Source organism: Condylura cristata, unplaced genomic scaffold, assembly GCF_000260355.1.
Source record: "Condylura cristata isolate star-nosed mole 26May11 unplaced genomic scaffold, ConCri1.0 scaffold00009, whole genome shotgun sequence".
NCBI classification, from domain to species: Eukaryota; Metazoa; Chordata; class Mammalia; order Eulipotyphla; family Talpidae; genus Condylura; species Condylura cristata.
The window spans coordinates 54,477,901-54,497,923 of record NW_004567110.1 but is presented as its reverse complement, the minus strand read 5'-3'; the positions used below and the strand labels follow the sequence as shown (position 1 = coordinate 54,497,923).

The 20,023-nt window shown below is 39.2% G+C and overlaps 1 protein-coding gene across 1 annotated transcript in view; it reads right to left on the bottom strand.

Moving 5' to 3' along the window:
* NSMAF (neutral sphingomyelinase (N-SMase) activation associated factor) overlaps positions 1-14,092 on the bottom strand; it is a 149,874-nt gene extending 135,782 nt beyond the window's left edge. Inside the window, exons 1-3 of the mRNA XM_012722913.1 lie at positions 13,969-14,092; positions 4,595-4,698; positions 3,585-3,682 (exon numbers count right to left, since the gene is read on the bottom strand). Coding sequence (XP_012578367.1) covers positions 3,585-3,682; positions 4,595-4,698; positions 13,969-14,092 — 326 coding nt within the window. The remainder of the gene's footprint in view (positions 1-3,584; positions 3,683-4,594; positions 4,699-13,968) is intronic.
* Between the last annotated feature and the right edge of the window lie 5,931 nt (positions 14,093-20,023).

The following is a 20,023-nucleotide window of genomic DNA, read 5'->3' as shown; positions in this document are numbered from 1 at the left end:
AGTCTAGCAATGGTCAAAATTGACTTTAACAGGTATCTGCATAAATATTTCTCTGATCACGTTAGCCCATTTAATGACATCCTAGAAAATGGTAAGTTTAGATGGTTGTAGATTTTTGAGGTGGGAATATATTAATTAATTTATTGTAATTGTCCAGTGAAAACCCATTTGCAGAATGTCCTAGATTCTAGAGGTTACCATTTTTATAAAAAAAAAAATGGATATAAACTGGGAAAGAATATTGGGGAAACAAGTCACTGTGACCTTGATTACTTTGAAGCCTAAGATTTTGGGTCATTGATATACAGACAAGGACCCACAGAGGTAACCAGATGACTTAGTGCCTACTTGAACTCAATTATTACTGTTCTTTGAGCTGTTGGCTCAGGGGCATGTGAACAGTTGGAGTAGAATAAGAAACACTTTAGCTCTAAGAAAAGTCACAAAATATTATAACAGTTGCCATAAAATGGTTGTCCTGGGTATTGAGATTATAATAATTTTATTGCTTCTTCTTTTTATTTAATTGAGAAATATCTAACCTATTTAGACAGCTTACAATTCCACAAAGTAATGTGTTAATTATGCCTTAGAATAATATGGTGAGAAATTCCCACTTTACTGATAGGGAAACTGAGGTCCTGGAAAGGGAAGTGGCTTTTCTAAGATGATATAGCTAGATGAGAGGACCAGAGTTGAATCCAACTCTTTGAGATTGTTAGAGTCCCCATGCTTTGTTACTATAATCTATTCACCCCTTATTCCTTTCAAATGTTGTCTGATAAACAAAGCATTGCATGACTATCTAAGGAAAATGTATTTTATAAAAGGAAAGAAGTAGGCATTCCAAAAGACAGAGTGAGAATAATGGATGAAGTCTGAGGCTGTTAGATTTTAGGTCAATATCTAGAAGAACAAAGACATTTCTAACAGTGGTGCATTAATATGAGTTGAGATGGGTGGGTTATTTAGACAGTTCTACATGATATACAGACAATTCAGATGAAGGAGCATATTAGATTATTTAGTCCTCAACACACTTTATACTCAGTCTTAAAGATTTCTTCACCTAGCATATAATCATTAAAACCTCACTATGCCATAGACACTGATCTAGACTATGGGGACATACTGAACAGAGTCCCTGCTCTCGTGGAGTTGATATTCAGTTTATAGTCAACAGATATTAGCAAATAAAAATACCTATCAGATCCACCCAAGTGATAAGCACAATCAAGTGTTGCTTCCTGACTGGGATATGCTCTCAGAAATGTCAGTTGGTACAAATGTCAGGTTTATTATATAAACCTGAGTGATATGGCTTATTCTGTGCCTAGATTTTAGGTGCAGGTTGTGGCACCACTGTTATGTAGGTGATCCATCATTGAATTAAATGTAGTAAAGCTATGCATGGTTGGACAGGGAGACAGAGAATGATGTTCAAGAGGAGCCTGGGAGGGAGGACTTTATGTAAGTGATGTAAGTGATCAAGAAGACATGGTAAATAATTCTATTTTTTTAAAGATTAATTAATTTATTTATGTATACAGAGGTGAAGGAGGTGAGAGGATACTCCAGAGACAAAGTGGGGAGCAGCACAGGTAGATCTACTGAAATGCACTGCTCAGCGGAGCAGGGGGCAGAACAGGAAAGCTCTGCTGTGCCATGTGAGTCACCTCCCTGGCTGGGATTGAACTCAGGCTGCAGTGGCTGCAGATAGCTTGGTAGTGCTGAGACTTAATCCCTGCACTACCAGAGAGGCCCTACATAATTCTTTTAATGTATAACTTATAATTTGTCATTTTCAGCATGATTATCAGAAAGCTAAACTCCAAGAGTTCATAATTAGATGATGGCACTCATATTAACCACACATGATTGAGGTGAAATTAAAAATGAAACAAAAAGCACAATTAATACTAAGCTAATTCTTATTTTAAAGGTACAATCAAAGTTAAGGGTATTTTTGTTTGTTTGTTTAGAGTTACCATCAATCTATAGTTCAGAGATAACTGCCTGTATTCAGCTTGACAAGTACAAATATAAACTTTATAGTGGCAAACCATTCTTATACTCAAATCATCATATTGCTCAGTATGAACATTTATACACTTTATGTATCTCTATATAGCTACATGTATAATAGATATCTTTCAAAAGTATCCTGTTTAGCTCACAAAATAATCTTGTTAAAGCGTCTTTGCTTCACTTTTGAAAGTAAAAACTTAACATCCTTCCTTTCCGACGTGAAAATGGTTCTGGATGTGAAGGGAATGAATGAGGAAGAAAAGGGATAAAAGAATGATTTTCATTTTCAATCACATGGGCCTGTCATTAGTTCACTGATTTTCTGTTCAATTTTTCTTAAACACTCCTAAAATTACATTTACTTCAAATTTAAAGTTTCCAGATTATTTAGAAGCCAAGACACAGGTTTTTCTACCATAGAAATCAAGTTCCAAGTAATGACAGCAGTAGAAGATACTTTCTGTTAGTTTCAGATAATCCTTGACATAGCTCCAAAGATCTTCAGGCAACTGTCTTAAGTGTTTTTCTTGCTTTCAGGTTTTCTTACTTTCCAGATGATAACAGGTCACAAAAGAGTCTTTCTACCCAAGGTTATGTCTCCTTTATCACTCACTTCCACCAATTCCACATCTCTGTCTCCTTCCATGTCCACCAAGTCCCTGTCAAGTTCAAGGCAGAGAATCAAGCACAATTTCCTCACCTGTCTCTCTGCTCCATGTGCCTCTTCCAGAGTAAAATGAAGGTCTTTTTCTTTTAAAGATTTATTTATTTATCCGTACAGAATTGGGGTATGAGCCAGAGGTGCTGGGGTGGTGAGAGGCTTCACCAGAGACAGTGGGGAGCAGAACAGACAGATCGATGAGATACAATGCTGAGGGGAGCAGCAGGAGGGTCAGGAGAGGTCTGCCACACCATGTGGGTCACTTCCTGGGCTGGGGATCAAACTCCCACTGAAGTGGCTGTGGCGAGTTTGTAGTGCTGTGTCCTAACCCATTGGGCCACCTGAAGGGCCCTAAAAGGAAGCTCTTACATGAGCCTACCAAGTCCTGCATAATTGGCTTCACCTCCACCTCTTCTTTATAACTGCTGTCACCTTCTCTTCTATCACTCTACCCACATCAATTTATTGCAGTGACATTGGTTTCCCAGCAGATACTGATGCATGTCTAGCATGTTTCGACCGAAGGGCCTTTTCACTTGCACATCCCACTGCTAGGAAACTCATCGCCCCAGATATCTGTATGGCTCACTCTCACCTTCTTCTGTGGCCTACTTAAATCCATCTTATCAGAGGAGTCCTCGCAGATTTCTCTAACTGAATCAGAACTCCTTTATTCACCACTTTCTTCCCTCTACCATGAGGACTAGCTCCATACTTTGCCGGATCCAGAGCAAAATTATGCAAAAAGCAGGAAACTAAAGTGAAAAGTACTAAAATTGGAATGATTTCCATTTTTGTTCATGTACTCTCTGTCAACCTGTCATGTTACTTATTTGTAACTTAATGTTCTGCTCCTTGAGACACAGCAGAATGGATAGACTGAGAACAGACACACCTGGGATCACTTGTCCACTGTAGGTTTGCGGGTGGGTGTCCTGGAAAAGGAGATGTCTGGTTTGACTTCCTTACTTCCATGTGGGCATAGACGTCAACCTGGCAGCCATAGAAAGGGGAATTTTTGCAGCCAGTGAACTAAATTTTGGAGTGACTCTTACAAACTCAGCCACCATAATCCATTAGATAATTGGATCAGGGTGGAAATCACTCACCCAATAAAACATGGGGCACCAAGTCGTGGGATGGGAACAACCACTGCTATACCTCATATATGTTTATGTAATACTATATAAATATACATTTAATATGGGCTATGTATTAGACATATTTATATATGATGAAATGTAAATATATAAGACATTTTATATAATATGTATAAAAGAAAATGTTTTAGTATTTTATACATGCTATATAAAGTGTTTATATAAAACACATTTTATGTCTGTATAAATTCTTATGTGCCAGACACTATACCAACTTAAAAAATTCAAAAGCAGTGCCAGATATTAGACAAACCATTAAGACCAACCAGGAAGATTCCACAAAAAATAAAAAGGAATTGCTCCTTCAACAGAATAGAGGGAAAATGCAAATTTAACAAAGCCTTTGAAGAAACAATCTGAAAAACTAAATAGCCTTAGAAGTCTAACATATCTGAAAAATTAATTTAGACATAAAATGAAATTTCTTACTTCAGCCTCATTGTAATCATGAGGTTACTCCAGGGAGATCTTAAAATTCCTCTCGATAATTACTAACAAAGTGCTCACTGTAATCGGTGGAGCATAAAAACCAGGTGAGGCACTAATGAGCCAGACTATATGCTGGTTCTACAGATTCTCCCTTTTGATTTTAGAAAGCTCTAGATGTGTGATTTTATGGGGTACATTCAACAGATTTCTCCAGAGAAACAGAACTGATAGGGTGTGTGTGTCTATATAAACACAAGTACACATTTATATGTATTATATGTGGGAGAGAACAGAGATATTTAAAATATTGGCTCACAGATGAGATGGCGGAGCGGTTAAGGCGATGGACTGCTAAAATATTGGCTCGCAGAATTGTGGCAGCTGGCACGTCCAAAATCTGCAGTCTAGCAAATTGGAGACCTAGGAAGAGTTGATGTTGTAGTGTGAGTCTAAAAGTAACATGGGGATAGAATTCCTTCTCCCTCAAGGCTCTTCTGTTAAGAACTCTAGCTGATGGAAGGGAGCTCATTCACATTATGGGGGGCAATCTGCTTTACTCAGTGTCTACTGCTTTCAACATTAACAAATAGCTTCACAGCAATGGTTAGATACACGTTTGGGAAAAAAAAAAAAAATGGATATCTTGGGCTAGCCAAAACCATGCAAGCAATTGGCCATAACAAGCTGTGTAATTTTCCTTTAGGTAGAGCTAGCAGTGAGAAGGGAAGTGCTGGTGCCTTCCGGTTAGCCTTTGTAGGAATACAGCCCCTGCCTCGCTGTTGTGGGGAGATTCAGTGGCTTTGGAGAAGGATTTGGGCTGAGGCGATACTCAGGCTGCTGTCTGTCTTGAGTCCTGGAACAGATCTTGTCTCTCCCTTGGCTAGGCCCTGTTAGGGAGCAGAAAAAATAAAGCTGGCCAAGAAGAAATAAAGCAAGGAAAGAGGGTAGAAGTGGAGTGAAGAGCAGGGCATGAGGAGGAAGGGACACATTGTTTTATTTTATTTCATTTTTAAAAATAATATAATAGTTTATTTTTACATCATTTGGTGCCTTTTTCCATCTCAGTTGTAATCCCCGTGCGTTTCTCATCACCAAATCACCCATGTGCCATCACCATAGTCACATGCTTATCCCACCCTCCCCCATTTTTTATCTTACTCCCCACTCCACCCCCATAAAATGTCTCTGGTATATTATTTCATTATTTTTTTATCCCTTCAGAGATAAAAGTCTGGGTACAGTGACACAGGACCTGAACAGGCCATTCTCACATTTTGCTTGGCTTCTGAACATCTTCAATGGTGTCACTCCTTACTGAGAGATTGGGCCACCAGTTGGTTCTTTAACTGAAGGGACTTCTGGATCAACTCTACCTAACAAGGAGAGAAAATTCTCTCCTGATGCACTGTATTTCCAGTCTCCTTGGTACCTGCCAGCACTCTCCATCCTGTAGAGTAACTTGTACCCACAAGATAGAGATAGAGAAGCAATCTATTCTCAGTTTGGGAGATGAGGCCTAGTTCCTCCCCACATCCACCACCACAAATGAGGTTACTAAGATTGGAGGTTCTTTCTGTGTTGTTTTTTTTTCAGGGTTACTCTATGTGATTCTGTGGACACAATTAGACTCAATGTTATTTTGTAAACTTAAATGATTCAAGTACATTCATTCTTAAGCTTCATCATGGCTATATCTAAGACAATAACAATATTAAATAGATAATTTCACATAAATTCTGTAAATTACTTTTGCCAAAAGCTTGTATTATTCATGTCTAGTGATTTCAGTTATTTTGTCAGTACACCTCAAAATAAACATCATATCACCTGAGATAGTCAGAGAAAGAAGATATCTTGTATGTCTATTTTGTCAGTAAAGAAGCCTTTCTGAGAAACTACTGCCAGAGAAGATTTTCTGTGGTTAGTACTAAATCACATGTTCCTGATCTAATCACTCTTAGGGGGAGGAGGTGTTGGCCATAAGGAGGAGGGCAGACTTTCTCCAAAATTGTGGTTCTGATGGAAAAGAGGACGTTGGGGGTGGGCAGGGATGTTACGTAGGTGTTGGTGATCAACAATACCTGTTATACCTTTGATTGGTCCATTGAAGAGAAACGGAGTTAGGATATGAGTGCTGGGGAGTTATTAGAGGAAATTATTTTTTCACAGCTCTGTAAAGCATGAATTATGACCTCAGAATTCGAGCATAATACTCTGGGGCACAGTTGAGGACACTGGGCATACAGGAAGTAAAGATAGGTCATTTAAAGTGAACACTCAGGGACTCCAATGCCACACTAAATCCGTCCACTAAGAGGCATCTGGCTAGCACCAGGCACAATTTATGGTCAGTCAAAGGGAGTATCAGTGATTTTCTTTAATCTTCAAGCTATATAGTTATGGGAAAGCAGTTGCTTTAACACACATACATGCAGAGTAAAATATTAGAAATTTGGTAAATTATATTCTCTCCATCAGGGGAAATAAACTAAATGCTGAAATAATCCATATCCTTTGAGGTCCTAAAATTTTCCCCTTTAAGGCAAGGCCTGAACACAGTGCCAGAGCTAAATAAACTTTTGATGAGAAGGCTGTGAATTGAGTAATGAGGGAACATGATTCTCAGCTACTCTAATCCCAGGAAGACTAATAGGGAAGCTGGGAAAAGATCAAAGATCAGTTTAACTACTCAGGTCATCGAGCTTGTAGTTCTAGGAACAGGAAAACCTTCCTTGGTGTCTGCCTTCTCTGGAGGGCACCTTTGAGGGCAGTAGGTCACCACTTTTACCCCCATCAGATTAGAGTTTTTTTTTTACACTTAGATGCTGGATTCTAATAAAACCCTTCACATTTTCTCAGGCAGGTGAAATCAAGGAGTAGGACTTATATTTTATAATGGAGTTATATTCTAAGAGTTCTGCAATCATAATGAATTGTCATGAGTGACCAGCTAAGTAGATAGAGACGATAGAGACAACCTATATTTCACCTTTTGAATTCTAGATCCATGCTGATATTTTTTGTTCTGATATATACAGGTTTTATTTGTTTTCATAGTTATGATCTCACAGTTTTTCTGCCATTCGTTTATTGATTCATCACCATTGATAAAAAAAAGGTGATAACTTGATTCAATCCAGAAAATGTTTAAAATAGAGATATTCGTTGTGCCAGGAATACTGAAAACACATCTTATTGCTGGAGAGTAAAAGGACACATAAGGAAAGCATCATTTCAGCAATGGTTTCCTTCCACTAATGAGAAGCCTGCTTATATCTCAGCTGGTTAAGCAAAATTCTCAATAAACCACCCAGAGAAAGGATTTAATGGAGAAAAGGAAAGAAAAGAAGTAGAAATCCCTAAAATGTCAAATGCAGTAATCTCTCTTTATCTGTGTCTCGTTTTCTGTGGTTTCAGCCAATTTTTGTCCTAAAATATTACATACAAGGTATTTTAAAAGAGAGATAAATGGGAGGTGGGGAATGGGAGAGAGAAGAGAGAGAGAGAGGGCACATGAGTGTTTTCACATAACATTTGTTAGAGTATTTTAATTGTTTTATCATTGTTGTTACTAATCTTATTTACTTAGTTATAAATTATCAATTTTATTGTAAATATGCATGTACGAGAAAAATCATAGTTTTTATAGGGCTGATGCTCTCAGCAATTTCAGGCATCTAATAGGGATCTGGGAACTTATCCCCCACAGATAAGTGGGGACTACTATTTCCAAGGCTAAGCCCAAGAATGCATTCAATTGTGCTGAATGCAGAGACTGGCAGGTGAAGATCAGCAATCACTTAGCCAATGTCTTATAAGAGCATATCATACGTGGAAGTAGGAATACAAAGACAATGTAAACTTACAATATAAGAGAGATGTGAAAGTTTTAAATATACTGAGGTAGGTGGTATACTTAACTATGTGATGTGGTGGAAAAGAGGAAGAGGGCAGGGAGAGCAGGAATCATAGAGTTTCTTGGTAAAGATTATATTAAGCTACGTATTGATGAGGAAACTCCATGTGGAAAGGAAGGAATGGATGTTACAGACTAAAAAAGAATACAGTCATGAAACTGTAGTACCTGGGGAAGGACAATTAAGTGTGGCACAAGATTGTGGAGGTGCACACAGTTGAAAAAATCAACAGAATACAGATCACAATAGAACTTGCATTTATATTAAATGGAAAACCTTGACTTCAAGGTCACTTAATGGCCACTGAATGGTTCTTAAGCAGGACTGTGAATGGTCAGCTTCTATTTTAGAAATATCCCTTTATTGCTAGATGAAAAAAAAATGATTATTAGAATTAAAGGAATAACAGTGTGGGACTTGGGGGAAAAGGACAGATCAAAAAGAGACTTTAGAAAGTTATTACAATTGATTCTTAAGACCATTCCATTGTAAGAGATGAAACAGATAATGTGAATTGAAGGCAACTTCCATGTTTTAATTTTGGGTAAATGAGAAGAAAGTGAAGGATAACAGCATTGTCTTAATTGAAAAACCAATGGATTTAGGCAGGAAAGGTATAGTAAGTTCAGTATTGTGTATGTAACAAAGCATTTTACCATTGACTTTGTTAACTGGAAATTCCATTGGTGATGAGAAAGAAAGTGAGACACTGAGAGGAGAATGAATATGAAATCCTGGGAGGGAAAATATTATCTTTCTCTGGTCTAGTTCATAAACCTGGCACTTGAGATAGATTCTTTCTCATTGAATGTATCCAGTAAATTCTGAATTGAAAAAGAAGAAGGGTTAAATAAACCCAACTTGCAAGTGGGCTCTGTCGTAGCAAAAACACTGCCAAAAATTTGAAACAACTTAAACAAAATCCAGTCACTATGCTGTAACATTTTAAGAGTTACTCCAAGGAAATAAGATCACGTAGATGGTATTTGGAGATTTAAAAGAATGAACATCTGGTCATCACTTTAGTCCAGTGTTAAAAAAAAAACAAAAAAACAAAAAAACAGTGAGTAAGTTTGTTGTTTAGTAACTGAGGGGCTGGTAGAATCACTTTCTGACAGCTCAGAACAGGCCACTTATGAATGATTTTGGATTAATACATGCTCTGAAGTTGGTCTTCATTTCAATATAAAAACAGCTCGATTCTCCAGACTCAGTCATACTTGTAGTTGTTCCCAGAATATTTTCTAGGATTGACAAAGTCTCTATGAGGAGCAGATGTTCTTAATGAAAGATTTTTATATCCCTACAAAACTACCTCATTCTCCATAGCAGGCATTTTTTATCGAAGGGAGAATATAAATGCAGAACAATTTGAAAATCAGGCCAGAAACCTCAGAAGTTCCCATATCAACTGAATGATATTTATATAATAGAAACCCTGGAGAAGCAGGGCCTACAAATGTCATCTGCTCTAGTGAACAGATTTTTTTTTTTTAATGAAAATTTCTTTGGCATTCCTTGGGATTATTTTGTCTCCATTAACCTCTCTAGCTATCATCCCAGGCACAGGTGGGTCTTTAATCCTTCTTTGCACAAGACAATGAATGAATTTAGCGAATATTTTAATTGTGTTAGGTTAGCCAAAAGGGTTCAGAGTTAGATATTTGAAATGTGGTAAATAGTTCTTATGTTGTAGGGACAGGCATAAAAAGTCAGGATAAAGATTACTTGGGTCCAAATGGCAAAAAATAAGAGGAAACAAAGATTATCAAGCCCTTCTCTCCTCTCCGTCACTGGTCATTTTCCATGTGTCTTGAAGAAGGGTTCATACTGAATTGAGAAAATACCTGGAAAAACTAAGTTGAAGCCTATATTTTCCCCTTCATGTGTCTTGAGTTAGAGTTTAAGCCACACAAAGGCAGAAATTTGCCTTTAATGTGAATCCCCAGAACCCAGTCCAATACAGAGGTGGATGCAGACTAAGGGGAAAGGAAATCTCTGTAAGGTTTAAAGCTTTATTCTGCCTCCATCTGATTTCCAGTATTGTTTTGACAGTATTGTGTTGACAGACTAGAAGCACCTACAGTCACTTTATAATGGGGACCTGTACATTTGTCCAGGGAGAAACGCCCATTAAGTCTGAGGAAAAACATAATAGTTGCAATTTTCATTTTTTTCTTTTTCAAACTGCTTTATAAAAAACTCAAAACAATGTTTTGTTTCCAAATTCCAAAGTCCATCTCTCTGTTTGTCCTCCTTATCAAAGAAAGTAACAAGTTGGTTGTTAGTACCTGGTTATGAATCAAGTAACTAATTGACTCTTCCGGGTGGCTTTTGTATTGGTTCCGGTATTTCTTTGATGTTGGACATAAGGAAGGGCATGTGGTATGTAGGCAAACACTTCTGGGAGATAAGAATCTCATAGTTAAGCCCATGAGGGATCTTGAACAGATGTTTCCTTTAAGGCAACTGCTTCTTCCCAGAATAACGAAGCTTGGCTTGATGACCTGGAGGCAGAATTGACCATCACCCTTGACAGCACCTTATTGTAATGGCCACCTGTGTCTTCTCTGCACTTACAGAAATTCCATATGGCATCATCCATTCTCTCATGTGGTGGCTTTCTTCTGCTGGACAGTTTTCATTTTTATCCTGTCATTCAAAGTAAACTACCTTATGAATCCTTGCTGCCAAACCAACAGTTTCCTGTCTACATTAGCATTTTTTTTTCCTTAGCCAGCTTCTGGGGTCTGTTGGAGGTGCTGACCCTCCATTTCCCTGGCTTACTTTAGGAAATATACAAGTATCCTTGATGGCTATTTGAAGTTTCACCACTAGAACACAGAACCATCTCTGGTGGCATTTTTTAAAAATTCTACTTCTAATTTCTTATTGTGCATTTGAGTCGGAGGTGATCTGTAAATAACCACAATCTTGTTATATTCAATCTGCTGCGATCCATAGAGATTGGATTACTATCAGTTTCAGGAACCTACCATTTCTTCATGATTTATGAAGGAAAAAGACAGAGAAGTTCCAGGTGTTCTTGCTCCTGAAATGACACGCTCAGGTTCCCCAAAGAGCGTAAACCAGTGTGCTTTCTTTACTGACTCCCTGCATTATGACAAGATTATGTCTTAGTGTGAGCTTATTCCCATATCCTGTCATTACCCGCAATGGCTTCTGTGAGCTCCTGTCTGGTGTAGTAAATCTACTACTCACCGAGAAACTGTCTCTGTGTGTTCTCATTTCCTCCCCTTCTCTCTCTTTCAATTTGCAAAGCTAAAATTGTGAGTGTGTTGGGATCAAGATATCATCTTAACTCTAAGTCATAGGATAAAATAAAAGATAAATTAGAAATTATGAGTGAATCACAGAATTTATGCTGATCAGAGATTGCAAAACCATCCTTTTCAGAATAAGGCATGGAATCCTTCAAATGATAACTCAGCATAGTTGCGAGTCCGGCAGCTGAAGATCATCACACTAGGTAAAGACAGCTCTCCAGAGCAGATCTCCCAAGCCTCTCAAATCACTCCTCTCTCAGTTCTTTCCCTTGGTGGTATCTAGCTCTTTTACTTTACCTCTTCAAGCAGATTAGCACTGGTTATATTGCAAAGTCATAGTCAATCTTTTATGAGCTGCCATTGTGGCTACATGACACATGGTTGAGAAACACTTGCTTGAATGCAAATCCCTAGACATTTCCTTTCTGCAATTTTTGAAATGATTTCTACCTGTCAAATGACTCAAAAAAGTTCTGCCAGCAATAGCATCCTACCAGAGTTCACAGAATGCCAAGAGAGTAACTGGGGGAAATTCATGGGATTCTTTTAAACTATTTGTTCATAACTTCATTTACCCTCCCTGTTTTTGGTTTATCTTTGAGACTAGAATGAGAGGTATGACCAACAAACTCTAGAGATTTTATTTATTTTGAAGATTTATTTATTTATGCCTACAGAACTGAGGTACAGACCAGTGAGTGGTACAGGGGCTATGAGAGGATTCATCAGAGACAGAGTGGGGAGCAGAACAGGCAGATGGATGAAGTACACTCTGAGGGGAGCAGTGGGTGAGACAGGAGGGGTCTGCTGTGCCATGTGGATCACCTCCAGGAACAGGGATCAAACTCACACTGAAGCAGCTGAGGCTAGGTTGCTGTGTTGCATTCTAACCTGTTGAGCCACCAGGGAGGGCCAAACTCTGGAGACTCTAAAGAAGATATCTGACAATCCTTCAAAAGTAGGAGCAAACTTTGGCCCTGCAACATGGAAAGACATCTGAAAACAAGCTGCTTGTACTTATCATTGTAGACTGGTGAGTTTTCTTGATATGACAGGTGACATCAGATCAGCCACGTGGTCTGGGTATTTGGTGTCTATTGGTCACCCCAATCCTTTCTCATTATGGGCAAATTATATTGTTTATATCTCTTTCACATGGCACTGTAGGTGCTGTTTGTCTTCTAATGAAATGAAATCATGGAAAAACTTTGAAAAATTTAAATTGTTCTGCAAAAGTTTAATAAAAAGTTTTAATATAACCAAAGACAGGTAAGAATGGAAATCTCAGTTTCTCTAGTTGGTATTTCGGGATTGTCTTACTGTCCATAATAGACCAAGTGCTATATTGGATTTCTACTGCATTCACATTTCTTTTTTTTCTAACAGTCTTTATTATTATTATTATTGGTTTACCACACTGTATATGATTCTGAGGTTTACACCTTTTCAGAAGCATGTTACCATACCACACCACCACCAGGGCACCCATAATTCTCTAACATATTACATGAGGCCTCCTACCCACTTTTCTCCCCACACTTATTATCCCCTAGTAGCCTCAATTCCACAAGATTCATAGGATTTCTTTTAGTTTCATTTTGTTTCTTCTTTTTCTTTTTTTTTACTTTTTGATATTCTACATATTAATGAAATCATTTCATGCTTGTCTTTCTCCTTCCGTGAGCATAATCCCTCTAGTTCCACCCACCTTCTGCAAAGTGCAAGTTTTAATCTTCTTTATAGCTGAATAGTATTCCATTTTGTATTCAATATTTAAACCACGTCTTCTCTTTATGGTTTGTTTTTTTTTCTTTTTTATGGTTTACAATGTTGTCTGTGATTCAGAGAGATAGGATCTCCCTCTTCCGGGGTTGTTCCCACACTGAAACCACTACCGAAACACCCCTAGTCCTCTGTCAGAGTCCATTGTGTTCTTTCCCCACTTTGTTCACTCCCCACCCCTTCCCCTCTGTTAACCTTAACTGGATAATCAACTTTCTAGGGTTTGTTATTTGTTTGCTTCTATCTAACCTTTCATTTTGTTTTTCTATATTCCCCAACTAAGTGTCTCCATCTAGTATTTGTCTTTGTCTTTCTGCTTTATTTTGTTTATATCATGCCCTCTCTGTTGTGACAAGTGACAAGAGTTTCTTTTGTTTGTTTGTTTTTTATAGTTAGATAGTATTTCATTGTGTTTATATACCACATCTTCCTTATCTATTTATTTATTTTAGAGTGCTTAAGTCATTTCCATAGCTTGACCATTGTAAGTAGTGTTCAATGAGCATTGAAATGAATATACCCTTTTGAATTCGTGTTCTTTTTTTTTTCCATCTCCCAATTGAGTAGATAACCTAGCAATGAAATTTTTGAATTATGTGGCAGACCTACTTTTGAGAAACTGTCTTTCTATCTCCCATAGAAGCTGGACTAGTATACCTTCCTACCAATAATATAGAAGAGTGTTATTTTCCCCACATCCTCACCAACACTTGTTTCTGGACATTTGGTATGGAGCATCCTCATAGGTGCTCCATGGTATTTCACTGAGGTTCTGATTTGCATTTCCCTGAAAACAAGATGAGCATTTTTCCCATTGGCCATCTGCATGTCCGCATTGTCTATTTAGTTCTCCCCATTTTTAAGAGATTTACTTATTTGTGCGTAGAGAACTGAGGTGCAGGCCAGAACTGCAGGGGTGGTGAGAGAATTCGCCAGAGACAAGTGGGGAGCTGAACAGGCAGATCTATTGAAATAAACTGCTGAGGAGAGAAGCGGGCGAGACAGGAGAGGACTGCTGTACCATGTGGTTCACCCCCCCCCCCACGGGGGATTACACTCTTGCTGAAGTGACAGCGTTAGCTTCTTAGTGCTGTGCTTCAACCCATTGTGCCACCAGGCAGAACCTTAGTTCTCTCCATTTTTTGACAGATATTTCTATAGAGAATATATTTGTTTCTACTGGGTTGCCAGGCCAGGTGGAACTTAATTATAGCTCTCTCTTCATGATGGATACTGAAATAATTCACCTCGTTTCTGATGGTAGATTCCTGCTTGGGGAGGTATCTTGTTGACGTGGATTGGGGAGGGGGCAAATTCCAGTGGTTCCATCACTAAATGAGGTCACTGACAAAATGACTCTGCACCACTTTTTGAAAAACATCCAGTCCTTTAACAGCCTTTTTAAAGCTTGGGGCTCAAGATGTCAAGGGAAATTTAGGGGGCAATATATATAGCTGGAGAGAGGAGGGGAGACACAGAGTAAAAATCTCACTGTAAGTGCTCCATTGATTTTTCCACGTCTAGAATTATTTTAGGTTTCCTTGCTGAATTCTTTCTGAGACCTGTTTCTGAACAAATGTCTACATTACAAATTTTATCACATACTTAAAAGCTATGAATTTCAGTGTATGCTACATCACGTAGGTGAGAGGCCACCATCATGATTTTCAGTGTTTGGTATGTTTTTATGCTACCAATCAAATAAAAGTTTAAATACTGCAGAAGCAAAAAATTTTAATTTCCACACAGCTCTTGTCATATACTACAAACTCTGAGCCACCCTAAAGAGCTAGGGTGAGTGGAGGGTGTTTGCCTTTGAACAAATGTGGTTTTTGCAGTTCATTGTGGGACTGGGCAATGACGGCTTGTGAAAGTGAGGGAGGACTGTCTATCTGCTAGTGACATGACCCATGCAGTCAGTGCCCAAGACTTGCTGGTTTAGCTCTTGTTCAAAGTTCCTTTTAGTATTCAAGATAGACTGGGACCCTGTGTAGTGAATCCCAAGTAATAATTTTTGGTTCCTTGAATTTAATTCATCTAGTTTCAATTTTGCTACTAATGTATATGGTTCATAATTTAAAAGGAAGGATTTATGTGCATACAGCAATTTCTAAAGGAGACTCAGAATCTATTATTCGATAGTATCTTTCTGTCCTTGAGCTCATAGGGCTTTGTAGATGATGAGAAACTATATCTTGAAAGATAGTTTTTGAGTTGTCTGGAGCACTGTCTTTCCAACTGATCAGCTTTAGAACATTTTTTTTTTAAGATTTATTTATTTATTCATACAGAACTGGGGTACAGGCCAGAGATGCGGAGGGTGAGAGGATTCACCAGAGTCAGAGCTGGGAGCAGAACAGGCAGATCGACGAAGTACACTGCTGAGGGGATCAGCGGGCAGGTCAGGAGAGGTCTGCCTCACCATGTGGATCTCCTCCAGGGCAGGCGGGGATGGAACTCATGTGGAAGGGACTTAAGCTTCTTAATGCAGTGCTTTAACCCACTGCGCCACCAGGAAGGGCCCTAGAACATTTTTATTGTCAATCTCTAAAACTTTTATCCAATCAGGATCCTGAAGGGAAACCTTCCAGCAAGAATCCTCATACAGAATTTGTGTAGCAAGAAGAAAGGTCACATATGAAAGGGATTTCCCTTCCCAGCAGTTCTCAACCAAAGAACTGAACTAGAAGGGACCTCTTCAGTACAGAGCCACTAAAGAAGTCAGAGTGCAGGAAGACAGAACTATTTTTCTCATATTTGTGTCACCAAAATACAATATAATCTTACTTCCCTGCCAGATCTCCATAGAGGGACCTTTCATCCTTTCCACTATCTAAAAGTAGGTTTCCCCAAAAGAGCAAGTAGATGGAAATATCCCCGTAAGCTTTTTGCAACACCAGGTAACTGAGATAATAAGCAATTTAAAAACATATGACTTTATACAGATAAAAGAAGTTTTGTAAAATGTCTTTATTTTAAAATATGTCTTTATTCAAGTAACAGTTAAATGACTCCATGTTCTGTTTAAATGTAAATCCTTTTCTATGCTTGTTTGTACCTGTCCTTTTTGCCTGGCTGCAGGTGGCTACAATGTATTTCTCTCTACAGATCGCTTTCCTTTATCTTAGGGAACATGTTTAGTATAGTTTCTTTGTATTTGTTAGTACTTCTTCTTTCTTCCAAGTAACCAAAATAAGGAACAATGTATTGTCCTAGGTTGGGTTTCCTAGGAAACAGAGTTTGGACTTTGGACCGGAGCTTTATGTGAAAGAATATGTTTGGGGTGTGTTGGTGAGATTAACACCTGTGAAGAATGAAGGAAGGAGGGCTGGACAGAAGGAGGTGTGCCATGCAGTCACCAAAAGGGTTGGCCTGACCCCTTGGGAGCTTTGGGGCTTGGGTGGTCCAAAGGAATGATCCACCTTTGATGCAACCTTATGTGCCATCTACTGGATATATGTTGCCCCTGGGGAGAGGAGCTATACTTTGGCATAGTAGCTTTTCTGGGCTGAGAGCAATTTCAGAAAAGGGCTTAGCTGACACACTTTCCTTTTTTTTTTTTTTTGCAAAACCAGATGCATTTCTTCCCCGTGGGATTGTTTCTTGCTAGTGTATATGCTTATTTCAAGGTTGGAGTTTTTCTGTGTAATATGCACCACCTATATCATGTACCTGTGTCTAGAATGCTCTGTCACAATGATCTATAGATCTACCTGGTGTGCTGTGCTGTTATGCTTAGGATTTTAGGGTCTTTCTAGGTATGCAGAGGCAGACAGAAAGCTAGAGGGGGTTGGCATTTTGCAAATGAGTTTTTAAAAAATGTATCTGATTTAAAATCCTTTGCCAAGTCTGGCCATGGCTTTAAGGGTTACAGAGTTCTCAGTCCCTAGCAGCCCAACCATTTCCAGTCATATGATTATTAAACAAAAAGAAGCATCTTCCATGATGATTGTGACTGAATTGTGAACTCTATATTGGTATGGAAAATGAAATGTGTTCTTAGCCCAGAGAAATGCTTTGCTGAGGAGTCTTGACCCCAGAGCCTCGGCTGCTGTGTTTTCTGGGTTCTAGAGGGGTTTATGCTGTCTGTGGAGGAAACTGTAGGCTTGCCAACTGGTCCCAGCATTGATTGGGCCCTGCTATTGAATGACACAATTCAAAAGACACATGCAATACCTTATGTGTGTTTGGTGGTTCTCACTCCTGAGATGCTGGGATTCTTTCCGTCTTATTTTCTGAACAAGCAGTAAGCTCTATGATGTAAACCAATTTGCCCATGGCCTGCCTGGCTTATGAGTAAAGCACTCATGCATCCCATTTGCATGAGTTCCGATATAATTGATAGTAGTGTTATAGGGCACTCCAGTGTGAACTGGGTTGCCTGTCTGTGAGTCCTCACCAGCACATTTAAGATTCAATTGTACTGCAGACACACACAAAAAAGGTCAATAATAGGTTTATTTACAAAGGGGAAAGGAAAAGGAACAACCCAGGGAAAGAGAGAGAGATACAAGTTAACTAGAATGTCATACCAGCTCCCCTGACTTGGAACTCTGATTACACACTCAAAGCTCATTAAGAGCCTAATGGCCAAGCCACCAGCCACACAATCCAGAGAGAGTGCATTTAACATGGCTTTCTTATATACCCCAAAAGTCCCAGAATGCCTGCTTAGCTCTGCCCTTGGGTCCTCACTGTTCTCTCCATGGTATTGCTGGGAGTTGTAGTTTACTGGAATAGGGGATGGAATCCAAAAAACTGGAGTAGGGGGTAGAGTCCACAAAACTCTGCAGAGTGCCTCAGGACATCCTTCTCCCCTTAACAGTAGTGCCTTCTTTTCATTCACATAAGCAGCTTGATTCACATGACATATGATTTGGATTTTGAGTCTAGCTCTTTTGGCCCCAAATTGCACAGCTTTCCTTAATACCTGGAAAATGATCTTAGAAAATTGTTCTTATCAAATGTATGTGATCTATACAATAGGAAACAGTCCCCTCTTCACCCAACATTGTCCCCAGATCTGCCCACAGTTTCTATTTTCCTCTGCAACACAGGCCAGGAACAACCAGAATTGGCTGCATTTTCCCCTAAAGGTCTTTTCTGAAACATATATGACCATAAAAATTTAATCTGAAAGGACACTGGTATAAGGCAGAAAGACACAGAATTTTATTAGGTTAATGGGGTCCTCTGCTTTCTTTCTCGGTTTCAGGGTGCTTGAGCACTTATAACTGAGCTTGATTTTTCTGATGGATGCATGAGCAGATGGCATGATGGAAGTCACCTTCAATCTTCCACCCAATGAGTTACTGGGTGTTTTCCCAGGAAATGGCATTGTGAACACAGCTCCCAGTGAGCAGGACCCAACTTGTTCTTCTGGTACAAAATTGTTGACACACTCTTGATGGTGGTTTGATATGGGAGGCTGGCGTTTGGTGAGTATCTGAATAGTGAGAGAGGAATTAGCATCAGATGCGTCCTGCATGGGGTTGCCTCAGCAAATGAGATAGTAATATTATTACAGGCCATAGATAATCATCTCAAAAATTCCCCCACCTCATATAGTCCCAAATGTTACTGAGTGCTTAGGTTTTCTAAGAGCAACAATGGAGTATGACTTCGGACCCTCCAAAAAGTACAATATTAGTTTAAGAAGACTCATACTCAAAGCAAACAATTGACTCAACATTCAGAAGTCCATCCATATTAGAATTATGACACCATCCCTTAGATATCACTTAAAAGAGATCAGGAATGTCTTAACTGAAATTCTGAAATATTAAGACCATTGCAGGACTGTAAATCAGATAAAAAGTCAGTCAGTCTTTTCTGTATCTGTGTCAAGGGTAGCCTGAGACTTTACCATGTGTTTCTTGAGTCTCTTCACTCTTTTTTTTTTTTTAATATTTATTTATTTATGCTTACAGAACTGGGGTACAAGTCAGAGGTGCAGGGATGGTGAGAAGCTTCATCAGAGACAGAGTGGGGAGCAGAACAGGCAGATGGACGAAGTACACTGCTGAGGGGAGCAGCGGGTGGGTCAGAAGAGGTCTGCCACGCCATGTGGGTCACCTCCAGGGCCGGGGATCAAACTGGCACTGAAGTGGCTGCAGCCAGCTTACAATGCTGTGTCTTTACCCATTGCACCACCAGGGAGGGCCTAGAATAAGTAATTTTAAAATAAAAATAATATGATGCTTAGAAACCATAATGTGAAGAGTTCTGACCTGTTTGTTAGAGGCTAGTCCATCTTTTGATAATGAGTTTCTTTTTTTTTTGGCATTGGTCATTTACATTTTAAAGATAAACTTTTATCCCAAAAAAGATGTTATGAAGCATATAAGAAAGACTTTTGGGGTCAGAATGCAGTCTTAATTAGGATATAAAGCAGTAACTCGAGACCAGTGAGACCCCAGACTCACGTAGGAGAGGGTGTCAAAGAAGCCAGAGGCCTCATGACACCTACGAGGCACTGCCAGCACCAGCCCAAACAAGCAGAAGCCTCACAATTCTAGATGAGACTTCACCAGAGTCACCCAGACTGATGAGACCCCAGAGTCTCACAGGGGAGGGAGCCAGAGCAGCCAGAGGGCTCACAAATTGCTGTAAGACCCTGTTCAGGTGGACTCCATTAGCGCCCACCTGGACAGAAAGAGAAATTATGATCTCCCATGAGATCCCCCAGAATTCACACTGACTGGTCAACTGCAGACTTGTATCAGGCAGTAAGCTGGAGTGGCCACTGGCCTCACAATC